A 19,236-nucleotide genomic window follows, 5' to 3' on the forward strand; every position below is an offset into this window, starting at 1 on the left:
CACATTTATTCATGAAACTCTTATAACTGCTGTCTGGAAATACATCACATTCAAATCTAATGCTATCCCAGTTTAAAAAATAAAATAAAACAACCCACAAAACCCTCTCTCTTCTCAAAGATGAGAATTTTATTGTGCTCTGAAGAGCAAGCAGAGACTTAAATGTTTAAAAGAAAGGAAATGATTTAAATTAAACCAAAAAAAGCCCAAAGGTTAATGTTAACATGGGGAGATCAGTCCTGGGAAGGGATCCATGATGGCAAAGTCCAGCTGTGAGCCCCTCAAGCCTGAGGCTGTGCTCCAGTGGAAGACCCAGGAGGTCTGGACGAAGGCCAGGACACTCTGTCACTTGAAAGACTGAGCTTGTGCTCCGAGCAGGGCTGTGTGGTGACACCAAGAGCCCTGGTCCCCATCCTGCAGTGGCAGCAAGGCAGGGGGGTGTGGAAATCGGGCACAAGCCCAGCCATGAAAACAGGGAATAAGTAAGCACCCTGCATGAAATACACACCCAGAGAGCTCAAGATGCAAAATGGAACTGTTTTCTTCTTCTGTATCTTCTCCACCCATACAGGGTGTAAGCAGGGTGGCCAAAGATTCCAAGCAGGAAGGTTTGCTGCCACCTCCTACTACGCATTGTCTGCAGATCATTTCTGTAAACATGTTGTCTAGGGTGCAGGATCCATGATGCTCTATTTAGGTTTTGGCTCTCAGCATAGGCTGAGAGTTTAAGACTTTGATAACACCTCAAGCATCGCCTCAGCCCATAACCAAGTCTCTGTGAAAGTGCTGAAAAGAGATGTCTGCAGCTTTCCAGCACTGCTGCATAGTTTTCCCTTCTGTCCCCATCTCCTTGAATTAAACAACCTGCACTTTAAAATCTTTGGTTGGGTGCCGTGTACTGTTCTCGTGCTGGGGAGCACCATTTTGATTTCAGGCTCATTTGGGAAAGTCTGCTCTCAGATCCATGTGCTGTGTGGTTGAGCTCTCCCAGCGTGGATGGTTCTTCTTTTCCACTGGCTGCTGGGCAGAGTGTTTGTTTTGCTGCCGCATCATTCATCCACAAACGCAAAAGAATCTAAGGGCTGCCCAGGGGGTTCCTCTTCCTTATAATCTCTCTCACACACATGCACGGATTATCAGCATCAGAAGAGCTGAAGACGTAAAGACCAAAAACATCCTCCAGAAATAAATTAATGTGCTGGAAGAAATTACTGCCTCCAGGAGCCAGGGATCTCTGTATGTGACTCTATTCAGAGGCAACAATAATAACACTACCCTAACAAGAGTAAACAAGCTAAAGAACAACAGTGATGGTTCAGGCTTGCCATAATGGTACAACCCATACAGGACTGGATACTGCAGTTTTTGCTCAGGTGGAATTCTGCTGAAGTCCATGGGTTTGCACAGGATTATATTAATTGGAGAAGTACACCTGCATGGTATTCTGCCCTTAATCCACATAAGCTCCAGGTGAAGGTTGAAATCCCTGTTACCTCTATGTAATTGCTACTGTCCTTTAGCATGGTCTGCAACCCACAAATGCACACATGCACTCATTTACACACGTGTTGTTGCCATCCACCCATGCTGTGAGCCTCTATTTCTTATCTGTGACCTTGTCTCAGTATCCATCTGCCCATTTGCTGATGGGGAAAAATGCATGTCAGCACCTTTTCTGTCTTTCTGCTCTACAGAGGTGAAAGGCTGAAAACAGCATAAGTAAGGCCAAAGCTGGGAAAGTTACTGATGGGTAGAATGTTTCAGTAGAGGAATGCACTGGAGAACAGTCAGAATGTGGCAGGGAGCTTTCAGAAGCCCTTGTCTAGAAGTTGTAAATGCCCTTATAAAACAAAGACCAAAACTTGAAACAATACTGATACCTGCAGACAATTTAGAATGAGATGAAGATGGAGCAGTGTGATTTCTAGCTTCCTCTCCAAGATCTCGTGACCTCCAGAGATGGCTGACCCTACTCAGCTGCAGCTTCCTGAGTGATAAAACTTATATTGCTACAAGGGCTGCAGAGAGAAAGAAAGAAAGAAAGAAAGAAAGAAAGGAGAAAGAAAAGGCCCAGTCTCTGCATCCCTGTCACTGACTGAGATGAAGAGGAAGGAGGCATTATCCAATTTCTTTCTAGAGAAGCCCATACAGCACCACTGACCTTGTGCTGTTCCAGATTGCAAGGACCTGGTTCTTCAGGTTTTTTACAAACTGAGCTGACACAGAGCAGCAATATCACAAGGGCAAGAATTAAATTAATTGTCATTGCCCAAGGTCCAGAAGAGATCCCATGTTCAATGTAGCTGAAGGATGCGATCCCTCAAATACTTATGATATATCCAGGGATTCAGCCATCCCCAGATATCTGTTTTTAGCTCAAGTACTGAAGTATCAAGTGGCATCAGGAGCTCTAGGATAGGCGGCTGCACCTGAAAGGAATGTGAAGAACATTGTATAGGGAAATGCAATGCCCATAAAGACAGAACCTGCAAGGACAGTCCTGGGCTGCCAGCATCTTCAAACGCAATGGCTTTCTCTCTGTGGCTGAGGAAGAAAGTCATCTGGCTATGATAGCTTCAAAGGATGAGAGAATCCTTCCTCAGCGTTAACCTTTCTTTGGACTTGTGCAGAGTGTCAGGCTGGGATACCATCAGGTTGACTGGGAAGTCTCCATTCATGGTAAAACATGGAGAAAAAACAACCAAGGGATTTTTCCTTCCTTGTCTGAAAGGAGGAGGTCAATTCCTGCAGTCAGCAACTCCCAGCAATATTCCTCTCCTTATTCTGATATTTCTAAGTTGTGCCTCTGAAGCATGCTGGGTTACACATACATTAATGAGAAAAGCACAGCAATAAATGAGGTGTAGCAGGCTTTGTAAACAAATGGATACAGTGCCAATAGGAAAGGAATGGATCGCTGAGGAGTTCAGCACATTTTTCCATGCCAGTGGCTGCGATCTGCTCTCTCGGAACTCGGAGCCTTGCTGTTGTTGAGATGTGCCACAGTTGCCTTTTCCATGTTCATGCTCTGGCTCTTCAAATGATGTTGAAATGACAAATTTCAGGCCAAGTTGTGCTGGCAACTAGCCGAGGATCAGACAAGCCCTCTCTGGCAGCACTTGCATCTATTTCTTACCCAAATGGGTGGCTTAAGCAAGAGCCTGCAAAGCTCAAATTAAAAAATAAGAGGCAATGGGAGCAAGTCCAAGGCTGATCTTTTTTCCCCCATCTTGTAGCTCTCAGAAGAAAGAATGCTCTAGTACAGGCCTGAGTGGTCTAAATATGAGTTCAGTCAATGGTGTTTAGCAGAAAGCCCCCAATGATCCCCCAGTAGGGACAGATCAGAGGAAACAAGAAGGAGGCGAAGCCATCTCTTGGTCTGGCATCCTATGAGACTGGCCACAGGGGAATGAAGAAGAATGACAGTGTTAAGAAGGAGATCTCATCCTCCAAAGTTTACCCAATCTGCCAAGAAAAGCTGTCCTCCATAGCAGTACCAGAAGACAGAAAGAAGCAAGAAATATGGTGCCAGTATGATTTTTTATGATCTTAAAGAGCCTTCCTCTTCCTCTCCCTCTCGCCTGCTTTGATCAGCTCCTGTGAAGAAAATCCATGCCAGCTGCCTAGATGATGGGGATTGGGCTGCACACAGAAGGAAGTGACAGCAAATAGGATGCCTCAAATCCCTAACTGCAACACAGACAAAAATAAAACCTTACGAGTGACCCATTCAATTCCATTCCTCAAGCTAAAAAGGTCTTCTGAGGGTTTCACAAAGGGAAAACTTCTCTGCACTGCACTAGCAGCCCATTTAAAAAGTGGGGTTGATGTATTCCATGCAGCATGTTTCTTGCTTAGGTATATCCTGTATCAGATTAACTAAATTTTCATATATAAAGCAGTTATATTTGGTTTCCTGTCCCTGTTAAGTGTTAAATGATCACAGTATTCAGGAGAAGAACAGAAGTAACATTTTTGAGGCTCAGTAACGCATTTTATACATCACAGAAGCTTATATTTCTCCAACAGACAGAAATGTGAGTCTATATTTGATTAACATAAAAAGACCCTTACCAGAAAGTGAGTAATCTGTATTAGTCATCCTCATGGCTGGAGTATAAGATACACTTGGCATGTCATGGCCCTTCTCCTTCTGTTTCCGTCGATACCACACAAACAGTGCCAGCAAGACCATAATAATTAGAAGGAGAATAATAATTCCAATGATTGCTCCCACTGAGTGCCTCTCTGATCCAAGAGCAGGGCTAATTTTAGTATAGGGGTTTAATTCTTCCATCATAAGAGCCGCTGTTAAAAGTAATTCATAACACACTGTAAATTGAATCATGCATTTCATCTTTGAAACACTATTTCTTTAAAGCAAGTACATCATTGGAAGGGGAGAGAGAGAAAAAGAGAGAGATTTTACAGGCAGAATTTCACTGTACCTTGGTCACATCGGATTCCTTTGAAGCCTGGACTGCAGTAGCAAGTACCTGTGACATGGTCACACGTAGCATTATTCATGCATTCACATAGTTGTTTGCAACCATAACCAAATGTTCCTGGTGAGCACTCTGGGAAGCCAAAAAAAAGATCGGAAAGAATTCCATTTATTTCAGGAATGAGTGAAATGCTTGCCATGGAAAATTCAGTAGAAAAGTCTCCCTGGTTCCAGTGTCTGTAGGATAACACCCTGGTGTTGGATTAGTAATCTTTTAAAGCAGGAGATAAATGTTCTTAGTGTAGAATTTGGGGTATTACTTATTGAACTATTTGGAAAAGTCATACAAGACTTTACAAGGATGAAACCAATAATAGGTACTGAAGCTTTAAAAGCCTAAAAAATATACATCACGTGTACAGAATTTAACAGGGCAGGAGCTCAGAAGCTGTAGACAACCTCTTGAAAGAGCCCAGCGTTCTGCACCAACTCTGTATATTTGGGGAAGTTGGAAAGCAAAGTTTTAATGTACCTCTAGGTGAACACAATAGACTTTTACCAAATAAATCTCACATGCTTTCATACTTATCCCTACTAGGGCTAGAAGGTGAATATAACATTGTAGGTAGAATTATAGAATTGAGAATCTGAATGGTGTGATTTGCTCCGCTTCTGTATTAGGGTTCCTAATATAGAAGAAATTTCTATCCTGTCTTTGTATTTCTATCAAAGACAAAATGATTGAATGCCCAGCTGTGAAATTTATTCACACAGTTACCATGATGGGCTATCACAATAAATCTGTAGGCAGCTTACTATACTTCTTCAGGCACTATTCAATAATAAATTGAAAGAAACAACTTCTGTCACGTCCTACTTGCTTCTATGGAGAAGGCACGTTACTGAATGCATGCACACTTGCAATGGTTCTTCTTTGTTTGTTTTAAGATGTGACTTCTTGTGTGTCACTGCAAATGTTTTGCATAGCATGATGATACCTTCCCAATGTCAGTCTCCAAGTAACTTATAGCAGGCAAAATTTAGTATTAAGTAATAAACAGTAGCTAGCATCTGTATAATGATTTGCAGCGTATTAAAGTTATGTCTCTTTCTTCCATCTGCAGGTCCTCAAACAAGGAAAAATAAAATTATTACCATTAATGCTCACTTTGGTATTAGCCTGTAGCCTACTTAAAATGAATGAGGCCTAAATTTTTGGACTGCACCACAGAAATGATAGCTGCACTTAGGCATTTCATCTGCAATGCAGTGTGACTGCCCATTCAGCAGGATTCTGTGAAAGAAGGAGCCTTGATGAAGAGATGCTTCTAGGTTAAATAGTAGAAGAACAAATAATTACATTTGCAGTATGGATAGAAAACCTCAGGCTTTGTACAAAGTCAAATTATAAATGGAGCTTCTTGTGTAAATTCTGCTACGATGCAAGTCTGCTATGGAACTTTTTAGTTTCCTGTTTTATTTCTGGTTGCAGTAAGGGTGCACACAAACTCGCAGTCAGTTGAGCACTTACAGAGTTACAGTGGTGCCAGATGTAACCCCCGCATGAGCATGCAAACTTGGTCCTGAGACACACGCTTTGCTGAGTGCAAGTTTGTGCAAAAGAAAAGATGATCATGAGTTAGAACTGGATGACCTTTAAGGTCCCTTCCAACCCAAACCATTCCAGGATGCTGTGATGCAGCTTACATTTCTCTATTAATTAGGTACAAGTTGTTTGGGAAGGCTACATCCAGTCATCACTGAGTGCAGTGACCTGCTTTTACCTCACCTAACTTTAGGCTGGAATGGAAAGGCCTAATTTGCAGAGGATTCACTATATTTCTTTACTCTTGGACTGTGCAGCATTCAGGAGACACTGCCTTCTCCCAGTGGATTATATAAGGTGCCTGGGGCTGCTGCCTCGCTGACATCAACACCTCATTTAAGAGCCTGTTTCTGCAAAGAATACTGAAATACACCCTTCCCCCATTGGAGCAATAGAAAAATGAAGTCATGTTGCTACTCACTTTGCTCACATTGTTTGCCTGTAAATCCTGTCCTGCACGTGCACTGCCCAGTGATGTGGTCACAGTCTGCTCCGTTCTGACACTGACAAACATTGGCACAGTTTTTCCCATAAAAAGCAGCTGGGCAACCTTTCAGGAATCAGAATAAGGAAAGACTAAGACAGAAGCTAAAACACCAACTCAGTTGTGTTATCAGCACAAGATATGTAAGCCTATAAAGCTACCGATGTTCAGCCTCTGTATATTTAATAACATTTATTTGATCATCTAAATGCAGAGATACTACGACAGCCAATTTCCTTGAAGTAGTGGCTTTCATATCTTACAGAATTGCCTCTTAAATGTTTCAGAAGAACAAAAACTTGACCCATCTATACAAGCTGCATTTTGAAGACGTGAAAGAAGATGGTTAAACAGAAGCTCTGAAAGGCCAGAGATCAGTCAATTACTTGCAAGTGAAAAAGCCTTCTTAAAAGGCTCACCTGAATTTGATCTCCTCTTTTATACAGAGCTATGATTCTATGATAATTTGGCTCTAATAGGATGAGAAACCTCAAACATTTTCCTATATCAGACCACATATACTAGGATTTTAACAAGCAGGGACATTGACTGCGTAAATTCTGACAACGAATCAATAATCTAAATGGTTGGTGCCTCTTTTATCGAGTGCCAAAGGTATAAAACACCTTGGAAAGCTTCAGGACTATTTTCGTCGGGGTGATGTGAAGGTATCACAAGTAGAAAGCAAGTGGTTTAACAGGGAAGACTGCAATACTTGGAAGAGACACGAGGTAGCAGCACATACTTTGACAGATTCCCTGGCACAACAGTGTCTCTGAAAGGCTTACGCTGAGTGCAGTAGAGCCCCGTCCAACCATGAGTACATCTACATTCTCCATCGTATGGGCTGCACATTGCTCCGTTGTGGCAGTTGCATGAATGAAAGCAATCAGGGCCCCAGAAACCAGTGGGACAAGCTATGAAAATAAAAAAGATTTATCAGCTGACAAAGAAAGCAATGATAGTGTGTTAGTGCTGCGAAGGAACAACAGTAAAGGGAGGACCTGTGAGACACCAGCAAAGGCAGAACTTCGCATTGCAGAGCTTGGCACGGCTGCAGCAATTCCCTGATCATGACCAGTTCTTCCAAGCCAATGATTGCTTTGAAACCCAGGTGCAAACCTGCACGTCACCCCCACTGTCAAACCCTGGCACAAGGGAATTCTTCCTGCAGGTTGAGGAAGGGGATTCTCCTCCTTTACTCCACTCTCGTAGACCCCCCCAGCAAGTCCTGCATCCAGCTCAGGGGCCCTAACACAAGAGGGACGTGGAGCTGTTGGAGTGAGTCCAGAGGAGGCCACAGAAATGCGGCAAAGGCTGGGGCAGCACTTTTCTGGAGCCAGGCTGAGAGAGCTGGGCTGGGTCAGCCTGGAGAAGAGAAGGCTCCTGAAGGGGAAACCTTAGAGCAGCTCCAGTGCCTAAAGGGGCTGCAGGAAACCTGGAGAGGGGCTTCGGACAAGGGCCTATAGGGACAGGCCAAGGGGAACAGCTTTAACCTGCCAGAGGGGAGACTGAGATGAGCTCTTAGGCAGAAGCTCTTCCCTGTGAGGGTGCTGAGGCGCTGGCACAGGGTGCCCAGAGAAGCTGTGGCTGCCCCATCCCTGGCAGTGTTCAAGGCCAGGTTGGACACAGGGGCTTGGAGCAAGCTGCTCTAGTGGAAGGTGTCCCTGTCTGTGGCAGAGGTTGGAAGTGGATGAGCTTTATGGTCCCTTCCAACACAAACCATTCTAGGATTCCCTGTGTAGGTCAGGTGACAGGATCAGCTCTTTGCTGTAGATGTGCTCTGAGAACTACTGCAACAGCAACCCTTGACACTACATTACTCTCTGTTCTCTATTCTTAGTGGCTTTATCTGCGAAGACAGTTTAGACAGGGTTTTAAGATATGGAGGTAATTTAATTTTCTTTTTGATAGTCTGGAATTCTTGCATAATAAAGCACAGCTATTCAGGGTTTACTTTTGCTATGCCATCAACTACTAAAATTACCACATTCGTTTGAAGCATACAGGGCTACTCAGGTAAAAATGTAAAGAAAACTTCTTACAGTACAAATTCCCATCCACCAAATCAGACTGCTTTTATTGATGGGCCTAATACTAAATTAAAATCTCCAGGTCTATTATATACTTCAACAAGTACAATATTAATACATTTTCAAAAGTTATTTTAAGCCTCCCTCCAAAAGTGAATGCAGTAAGTTACAGTTATTAGCACCAGACTAAAAGATCCAAAATGATGATAACCCTTCAATATATAACAACTATATTTTTGCTTTAAAAAGCACTTCCCATTGCTTCCTATTAAAGACATGAATTAATAAGGCAGTGTTCCCAGGAAACCTGAAAGTACAGAAAGGGTGCCTATTTCCATGTATGCCATTGGCTCCAGTTCTGACAATAAATGCAAGTTTCTGGCACATGACAGACATCTCTAAAGCCAGAATGAATAGAAAAAGCCCTGCCGTGATGTCAGTCAAAAAAAGGTCACTGAACTCACACAATGGAAAGCTGAACAGGGTTTGGCCTAAAGTATTCATGCTATAAGCAACCAGAAATAGTTTTACAATGCCTTTGTAAGCCAGAGCTGCAGGGGCTGTTAGGGTCTCCACAACTGGCTCTGGAGTTGGAGCTAAAATTATCTCCTTTGCAGCTCCGTCTCCCGGTCATTCCAGGTTAACTGGTATGGAGGGAGGTCTGACTGAAATAGCTCAGTAGTGGAGCCGGGTACGTGAGGCCAGGTGCTGGCAGGAGCCTGATGCGAGGCCAGGGCCATGTTGGGAGATTTACTCTTTCTTTACAAGAAAGTAACTGAGGAAACAGCCAGGTTCCCACTTGGATCATCCAAAATACAAAGCAGCTATTGCCAGGTCCTTCTGCCTGCTAAACTGGAAATTGATGCTGCTGAACTGGCCTGCCTTTCTCTGTAGGAAAAAAACATCTTTTTTCAAGTTTAACAGGACTAACAGTCATTTCCCAATTACATGGCTAAATATAATGAGGAATCTGTAGAGTTTTCTGTCTTTTTTTCACCCCTGTTTTTGAATGACAGCAATATTCTGCGTGTGGAAGACACACAATAAAAGCAAAATTACAGCCGTCTGTTTTTATCCGATTCGTACTTTATCATTCGGAGTTTAATATATTTTCCTCTGGAATGCTGTCTAATATGCTGGTTGTATCCAGAATATGAAGTAAGATTTCTGAATGATAGGATATTGCTTCCCTCTGTGATCTATCTTCAATTAAGGGATGCTCTCAGGAAATGACACTTTGGGATCAGCAAATGCCAATCTTCTACCTGAGCTATTTTCTAGAAGAAATCCTCCATCCCTCCAAGCCCACGTTGACTTTTACAATTAAATTACATTTAATAGAAATATTTTGGCTGCCTAATTTCTCACTTCTGGGGGCCTGGTACATGAAAACATTTACTGGTTAATATTTCTAATGCAATAGCTGAAAGAAAGTTCCTTCAAAAATAAATAAAAGGGAATCCAGCTAGAAATTAAAAGGGAGCATGGAGCTTTCTTCTCTGATAAGAGCTTGTGACCTCTCTTTCCTGCAATAGCAGCTAGTAACAGCTTCTGTACATTCCAAATGCAGAAACTAACCCAAGCCAAAGCTAACTTAGACTAATTAAACGAAATAAGCCATAAAGAGAGTAAGGCACTGCCTGCTCTAATACTGCAGGGATTTCCCCAGAAGCTGTCTTTAACTTTCAGAAAACACTGAAAACACAGGAAAATATGTTATTTTAAAAGTGGAGATAGAAAAATAACCCTTTGCTTACTCTGAGAACAGTTCGGCCCTATCCAGCCCGGAAAACACTGACATGCTCCATCAATCGGATTGCAGGTCCCGTTCTCAGTGCACTGACAGACCTCAGCACAGTTCTTCCCATATTTTCCACTGGGACAGACTGTGAAAATAAAAAGGCACTTTACTGAAGGCTCTTCATAATGAGGATGAGGAAGTCCCAGGGCTTGACATTAAGCAATTAGAGATAAAAGCAATCACAACATCTTTCTTTGCTGAAGCCAAATGGGTAAAGTTCATCTGGAAAGAAGGAAAAGGCATAAGGTGCTCAAGACCGTTTTTTTTGCTTACATCTCAGGCATAAAAACAACAGGAAAAAGTCATCTTGAAATCCATTTTTCTGCTGGAAAATTAATCTAATATCATTAGGGGATTACAATTATTAAGGAGAATTATGGAAGAATGAAAAAAAGGGAGAAAAAACAGAGAAAAGGGGTTATTAAGAGAGGAAGAAACCAGTAAAGTTGAGGAGAATTCAAAGTGTAGCAGCAAACACAGGGAACACGGCTGGAAGGGGCTGATGCGGGCACTTGGCCAAAGGATCCCTTGGTGCAATTCCTGAAATAGGGTCCTAGGCTGGCCCAGAGGATTACAACCTCAGCAACAAGAATTACAAAAGTAGGAAAGGAACATTTTAGTCTAAGTATCAGCCTTGGGAAGAAGCCTCAAGAAGAGGAAGAGCAACGGGGACTCCTACTTTCAGGTTTATCACTAGAACCTAACTCCCTTGTATTGTACAATTGATAGTGCCAGCAATAATGGATCAAAAGCTGCCAATCTTACCACCCAGTACGATGGCCAATGTCCAAGCCATGGGTATTGTCCTAGGAGGCCAGTGCCCATGAAATGGCTGATGGCAAGAAAAGGCTGACAGAGCCATAGAGCTGCAATATCGGGCATGCCACAGTGCCTAGCTCATCATGGTCCTGATTCCTTCTGGATCAGTGGTGAGACCAGAAATCGCCTTTGGTAGTAAATACACTAGGCTTTGCTGAAGATCAGCTTTCAGCGGTGTTGGTGGGAGGCAGGCTCCCAGCATCTCACAGATGCAAATCATGCTGCAGAGGGTAAACCAGGACTAAGATTGCCTCTTCCAGAAGTATTTTTGCCATATAAGTCTGGTGGAAGACTACTCCCACAAATACAGCACATATCCAGTTGCTGAAATGTCATGCTTGTCTTTTGGCATCTGTTCACCTATTTTTCTCCAACACCCATTGCTGTAGTAAGTGTTCAATTAGACTGTAAATGTGGTTTTCAAGGATATATATATATTTGATTGACAGCTGTTAAACAGATGTGCTACATCCTAACAAAATCAGCATCTCTTCCTGTTTGTCCACCCAGCTTACTCCTGAAGTTGGAAGAAAAGTTTTTTGAGAGTCATCTTGTAACAGCCTAAGCACAGTGACATAAAATTAATAGACATGTACATCTCCAGCCTCCCACCAACTTACTGGAAATCTTTAACGCTAAAGTTGATGGAAAGCTTTGCTCAGTAATAAATGAAATGTTTAATTTCTGTGCTCTTATTGGCTCTGTTCCCTGACAGAAACAGATTTATTTTCAAAACAAGATAAAACATATAGTCCATCTTTGCAAAGGATGTAACAAATGGAGCTGGACTTGCATCCTGCTAAATAATAGTGATGTCAAAAAAGTGATTAAGGCACCTCCCTGAATTATGCAGCTGTTTTACCACTTCAGCCCCTCTCACTTCCTCATAAGTAGTCTCTGCAGGTGACCTCAATTTATCCTGACTATGAATCAGCCATAGATTGAAATCCTGAGCTGTGATTCATTTGCTTTTATACAATATGCCATTCTCTACTCTTACTATGGCAGAAACCTAAGAACGTGCACACTGTTGTGTTCTGTGGGCATTTCTATATACTATGGCCTTATCTGTGGGGGTTGATAAAGTTGGTTTGGGCTTCCAAATTGTGTGCTAAACAGAATAGTTCTCTAACTGAAAAGAGATAAAACTAAACACAATATACAGACACAATGAAAAGAACAATACACAGACACAAAGAGAGAGAAGGAAAGAAAAGCCCTCATATCACAGAAAGAGCAAAAACTGAAATGATCTGGCAGCCTAGGTTCTCACGTGTGCTATGCCACTATTTACTTCCAAAGCTCTATATAAAGCAGTTCAATGCAATATTTTTATTGCATCTTTAAGATGGAGACAGATAACATCACTTATGTGAAGGCTGGATTTTTTTATATGTACAGAAAGAAATAGTTCTCAAAAGACTTCCTTAAAATAGGAGCTGATTTGCACTGCAGCATGGAATGCTAATGAGTCAGGGAAAGATCTGTGATCCAAACACTGGTGCAACAGGGCATACTTTATAAAAGAAACACTTTGGCTCTGCACAGTGAGAGCTAGCAGAGGGGTTCCTATGTGTGAGCACCTCTTGTCTCAGTGATATAGTGTGATGCTCTTCAGAATGTCAAGGCAGAAGGATTACAAAACCTGTCCTGCCAAAATAGTTGTTCTCATTAATTTCAGTAACCAGGCCCATTGACTCTCTTCTAAGGAGGTGAAATCCAACTACAAGCACTTCTTCAAATGTCTCAAACATTTTTAAACAGAGGTGTAAAGTAAGGACTAATACCTCTTTCTTCAGGAGCAATCTGGTTGTACAATGCAGATAGAGATGTTAATTAACTATAAAAGCCCAGAAGTGGGACTCCAAAAGTCCCTGTGGGATGTCAGGTGTGTTCTAGCAGCGATAAGAAGTTATTATCAACCCATCTTGCTACCTGATTGTGTAAGATATTCATAAAACAGCTGCTTAGTTGTTTGCTGCTCAGAATCCTCAGCACAACCACCTCAACTGTACAATTTCAGAGGTCACACAGCCCCTTGTATGCATGTGCTGGTGGTGGAAGAATATCCCTGCTGCCAGAACAGAGATGGCACAAGGAGATGAAAATTCAAAAGTGAAATCCTCCTTTCACATTTTTCTGATGGAAAACATTAATTAGCATTTTTCTCCCTGCAAAATAAAGTTACATGTTAACTCATTCTGACAAACTGCAACACAAATTGGTTTTAATTAGGACATGAATATTTTACAATTAATTTGGTGGAGAGATCAACATTTCAAAGGGAAACCAGAAGTGCTGAACATCTGAGCAAAAATAAAATAGTTTTCTTAAGAGGATAATTAGCCCTGGTTATGCTTTGAAATCTGGCTAACTTCTCAAAGAAAATGGACAAATTCACTGAAATATGTTCATTTTAACCAATTAATTGCTATAATGTTTAGTTGGCTATACAGCACGGGAAAATGAAAACATGGTTATACTTAATCTATGTTTAATGATTTTGTATAAGTGCTGTCTGCAATTCCTACCTCAGTGAAAAGCAGGTCATTAAAAGGTGTTAGTTTGATTTTTACAGGGAAGGTGACTTCACAAGGGCAGGAGCCATTACAAATCACCTCCTTTAAATCTGTACATAGGAAAGTCCCACAGCAGTGTGTAATGCAGAATATCGAAATGATTTTGGAGGCATTTTTAGGATGAAACTGAAAATAAAACCTATGGTTAAGAGCAGACTGACTTTCAAAGGCACAGAAAGATGATGGGCACCAGGGGGACTTGAAGCTACTTGAAGCTGTGGAAATTAACTCACTTTCTCAACCTTATTCCAAATTTTTCTGTCTCCTGCACTTGTGGTTGAATGCATGTGATTTTAGCTATTCCCAGTCAGGTCCTAGACGGCGTAAATAAGGTTCCATGCATTAACGGGGTGTTTGGGCTTGTGTATCTGTATTAAGCCTTTACCTTTAGTACCTACACCTCTTACATGAAGATGCCATCAATACTTAGGATACAGGAGGCTGACCAGAAAGGGAAATGAAACCATTGGATGGCTGATATATTTACAGCAGGTGTCTCATTCCATATTCATTTCAATACAGAGCAGCAGACCTGTTTTATTTATGAAAGCAGGAGCACATCATATTTATGAAAGGATGACTAAGTAGCTATTTGCATTTTCCCTCTAAAGTAAAGAATTTCTTGTGATCTAAACTTCTGAAACAAGGAAAAAAGGTAGGGACCTTGTGGTTGGTCACAGACACAGAAACTTGTGAAAGGAGGTGGCACGTGGCGGTCTGGGGCTCAGTACCTTGGTTGCAGAGAGCACCAAAGAATCCAGGCAAGCAGTCGCAGTGTCCTGACACGTGGTGACAAGGCCCGCTGCTGTGCACACACTGAGGGCAGGGCTGGCTGCAGTGGTGTCCATAAAAGCCAGGGGGACAAACTGGGGACAACACAAAGTGATGAAATGAGCCATCACAGATTTTTACATTTCTCATTGCTAAGTGCTTCAGAATTCTGTCTCTTAATCCCAACCCAATGTTTCTTAACTTATAAAACCACAACTTTGTGAACAGCTGAGATTAGGAAGCTTGTTGGAGTATTCCATGTTAATAAAGCGTGAGCTCTGAGTAAAGCTCTCCTGTGGTTCAGACATTCACACCATCCTACCTCACGCAACTCCTTGGCTATTAAATAATACAGCAGAACTCTCTTAGCAGCTTCTCCTTCTTGACACTAGTTTGAGTCTTTGCTCCAGCTAAACTCTTTTACAAAACACAGGAGTTTAAGATGTTCGAGACCTCACAGCCTACTGGCAGATATTGTTAATAACACATATTCCACAGCTTTTATGACAGGTAGGAAGAGAAACCCTCATACCTCAACAGAAACTCAGAATGCCATTTCCTTTGGAAATTAAGCTAAGAAACCAGAGAAGGTGTATTAAAACCTCAATATTTTATGTCTAAACAACTTGTCAAAAGCTGATTTCTAAACATATTAGGTTCAATGGTGTGTTAAACTGGGACAGTCAGTTTATACATGCCATTGCAGAGCAGCACCCACCAGTGATGAACAGACTCTAAAAATGGTAATTACAGTAACAGCATACAAAATTACCTAATTTGCATCAGTAATCACACCGGATAGCTGACTAAACTTGTCATGAACTGTATGTTTAATTTGATTAAAACCTGGATTGAAATTATTATAGAATTTGTACATAAGTTACAGTGCCAAGATTATGGCTCACTATCTCTTATAAACGCACATTGTTGCTTCAAAGCACACGTAGAATGAAAAACCATTGACTGTCCAAACATTCACTGCAATACATAAGCTCAAAGGAATGTTAAATTGCTGTAAAGTGACTGTAAAAATGACTTTATCTGTTTTTAGTTTTCCTCCTGTGATTCTCTGTTACGTAGTTCTGGCTCAGTGGTTACTACATCATGTCTGTTCTATTTTTCCACCTAAAGAGAGTTTTTCTCTTGCTCGGTCTCTTCACAGAGGGTGTCAGGTTCTTACACTACTGCAGATTTCCAGCTGGAGCTTAGCCGACAGGTTTGTTGATGATGCACAGGCTATAAAACAACCTGGATCATTCCTGAAGATGTTTCTGCAGTCCTAAGCAGTAAAACGGTGTCCCATGTATTCCTGATTACAGACAGAACAAGTTGGATGAGCATCGTCTTCAGTACTAAGTAATAGGCTAAATTCTGTTTCTAAAGGAATCTCCAAGAAGAAAATGTGAGTGATTCTGAAAGCAAACTTAGGAAGCTAAAGCTACCTTCACCTACAGAGGTGTCTTCTTCATAAGGTAGTCTTGAACCTGTCTCCCCCCGAAGACGTGGAAGCAAGCTGAGTTCCCTGGCTGTATATTCACATAGAGGCATTTCAGCAACACAAGGCAATAGCAGAAGCATCTACAGGACCTCTCTGTTGTCACTCCAGTGGGGAGGAAGATTTCTCCCCATGAGGTTCTCAGCAAATATGCTCATGGAGCAGCCTGATTACTGGAGTTGCAAACTGGGGACACACTTTACCTCTTGTAGCCCACGTGCCATCAGCTGATAAAACTAAGCCAGCCTTTTTTCACCTCAGGAAGGTCAGAAACTATTAACTTCTGGAAGCTTTCCACTCTTAAGGTTGCGAATTTGTAAAACAATTTCTTCCCCAATTCCCTGAAGCTCCGAGCACTGCATTTTAGCCTTGGAGAGAGGTTTTACAGCTATGTAGATATGCTGAAGCACCTGGAAATTGGGGTTTATAATGGAAATGCTTATAGGCCATTAACTACAGCAGTGCTAGAGGTCATCGTTATAATGGCTTTAAATAAAAATTGTCAGCTACAAATTATTTTGAGAGATGAGTGTGTTCTACTGTCAAGTATAACTGGTGAAATCAAAGGGGATATTTGAACTGGGCATGCAGAATGTCTTACAGGAAGAACAAGAGCTGCTGCAGAAAAGAAAGACAAACCCATTTCTTGTTTACACAGGAAGATGCTTGAGTGTAGTTTGCACCAGTGATTAAGAGTCCCTAAGGGGAAAATACAGCTTCCCACATAGAGCAAATGATAGGATTTTTATCTCCTCGGCACATTTTAATATGTAGCAGCAGAGCATCAGGCAGGAGCTATTTCAGGCTGATGTGTTTCTGGCCTATAAGAAAACGTTGTCTTGCTATTTTGTCATTATGTGATGGGTCATAGCTGACTGTGTTTAACAGGTATTCTGTACTTCACCATAACTTAACTGTAAGTCTGGTTTTGCCCAGATTCTGCCAAGTTTGGTATGTGAAAGTATTCATCCTTGCTAGCTTTTGCCTTTAGGAACCCATGAGCTAAAGCAGCTCAGAAACCTGTGGCTCTGTCTGGCATCATAAATAAGCATTTCTGCCTCTGCTTCTGCCACCACATCTGCCACAGCCTGCCCAGAGAAGCTGTGGCTGCCCCATTCCTGGCAGTGTTCAAGGCCAGGTTGGACTGGGCTTGGAGCAGCCTGCTCTAGTGGAAGGTGTCCCTGCCCATGGCAGGGGTTGGAACTTGGTAAGCTTTAAGGTCCCTTCCAAGCCAAACAATCCCATAACTTTATGATCTATGGAAAATCTTACTTCTCTGGCACAAGGGTCCTCTGTATCCTGGTGCACATTCACAAGTGCCATCCTCTGGGGAGCAGGATCCCCCGTTCTCACAGTTACAGGAGATGGAGCAGTTTGGTCCCCAGCGGCCCTGGGTGCAGATATTGTCACAGTGGATGCCTGCAGATGTAAAGGCACACGTTAGGTTTCACACAGCTTAATCTGCTCATTGATCAAAGAAACATTTGGCTGGACTGATACTGCATAGTACATCACAGAGCAAACAAAGAAGCCTGCAAAGGAAATCATTATCCTTTTATCTGCTTAATAAAGTGAAAATTAAGAAAGTGCCAAAGAGGTGAATTCTGTAGGTGTTATTGGGCTCCTGTTCAGTCCTTAGCACCATTAAAGAAACTCTTCATGCCATCTGAGAGATGAAGGTCAAGAATTGCTTTAAAGTCACAAAATACCTCAAAAAACTAGTCTCGAAATATGCGGTTGATTGAAGCCTGGTTACTTAACTGGTGAATTGGAAGACCTAAAAAGAAAAATCAGGGTTCTGCAAAAACATGTCCAATATTTGGATTCTTGAACGTATTCAGTTCTGTGCTGTGCATGGTGCTCTTCCCAACATAAAGTGCTGTGGTTGTTATGCACATACCCCACATCCACCCAGAGCTCTCCGAGTTCTTTTAGTGAATGGAGTTCTGGTTTAGCAAATGGCCTTATGTGGGCACAGGCTGATCATTTGCGTGTTAAATGGAGACTGAGACCTGCCAATCCAGCTCCCAGTGATTCCCAAGGTTGTTGTTTGATATTTATTATTATGAGAAGCAAAGCTTGGAAACACTGAAAGAAGCACACAGCCAGAAAGCTTAACATGAGGATTCTGGCATTGTTTCAGCTGGTTTTAACTGGTGACTTTTAAAACCAACTTTGTGCCATGGGTTGTCACACACAGATGTAACCTAAGGGTTTGATCTTGTGCGCCATAATTTGTCCAAGAGGCTCTTACTCCACTGGGATAAGACAGTAGCAATACCTGCAATTAGTAGAGCTATTTGCATGATCAAGGGCTCCTTGGATTGAAAAAGCTTTGCAGGATCATGAACTAGGAGAGACTTTAAGCAGTGCCAGCTGCAGGGAGTGGCGGCAGCAGCAGCAGCACACGGTAGATACTGGTAACAACAGAAGAAGTGAATCACAGGCTGGCTTGAAAACCTTCCTAACAACATTACCACACCAGGTGCCTTACAACTGAAGCACAGAGATTTGATGGTCTACACACACCCCAGCTGGGCTTTCAACATGAAAATGTTCTTTATCATCCATGCACCTTTCCCCACTGCATAATGGGATAAATGCAGACAAGGGCTCTGAGAGCCCCAGCCTCAGCCAGAGGCTGGATTAGCTCCTTGCTAAGGAGAAATACAATCCCAAGTAATTTCCTCCACCTCTGATAACTTCATCTGGATGCTACAGGTAATGGACTGTATTTGTGAAGCTGTGATCTGTACAGCCATCAAACTTTGAGGATTATTAAATCAGCTAAAAGTCATTATAAACATACTTACAGTGCAGTTTCAAGTTAGTTTTATAAATCTCTGAAGTTAATACAGTAAGAAATACTGCAGAGCCAAAATTTCCCTTTTCTGAAGATTAATCACATAATTATAATGTCCCTTCCTAGAAAATCTTAACCAAGTCTGGCAAAAGTACAGTTTGAGATGGAGTTTCTAGTAATACATGATCCTAGCTTTATTTATAAAGAGGCATGGTCCATGCTGTGAAGCTTAATAAAACTCACATTAAAATGCAGTAAAAACATAAAACAAGCTCAATCCCTTGATATCGAAGTAAAAAATATGCGGAAAAAAGTAATGAAGAAAGAGGCAAGGAACATTTGTGTTTGTAAAAATCAAGCAAAACAATCATTTTAACACAGTCTTCCCCACTCCCTTTGAA

General features: G+C 41.9%; 1 protein-coding gene across 2 annotated transcripts in view; it reads right to left on the reverse strand.

Annotated features, from left to right (window-relative positions):
- Positions 1-19,236, reverse strand: part of MEGF11 (multiple EGF like domains 11) — a gene marked incomplete at both ends in the record, with an annotated part of 198,984 nt that overhangs the window by 23,247 nt on the left and 156,501 nt on the right. For both annotated transcript variants that reach the window (XM_080626389.1, XM_080626390.1), the window contains 7 exons: positions 4,075-4,308; positions 4,449-4,577; positions 6,472-6,600; positions 7,323-7,451; positions 10,325-10,453; positions 14,498-14,632; positions 17,305-17,451. In XM_080626389.1, the coding sequence (XP_080482515.1) occupies positions 4,075-4,308; positions 4,449-4,577; positions 6,472-6,600; positions 7,323-7,451; positions 10,325-10,453; positions 14,498-14,632; positions 17,305-17,451 (1,032 nt within the window). The remainder of the gene's footprint in view (positions 1-4,074; positions 4,309-4,448; positions 4,578-6,471; positions 6,601-7,322; positions 7,452-10,324; positions 10,454-14,497; positions 14,633-17,304; positions 17,452-19,236) is intronic.

Source organism: Psittacula echo (genome assembly GCF_963264785.1).
Source record: "Psittacula echo genome assembly, chromosome: 10".
Lineage (NCBI taxonomy): Eukaryota > Metazoa > Chordata > Aves > Psittaciformes > Psittacidae > Psittacula > Psittacula echo.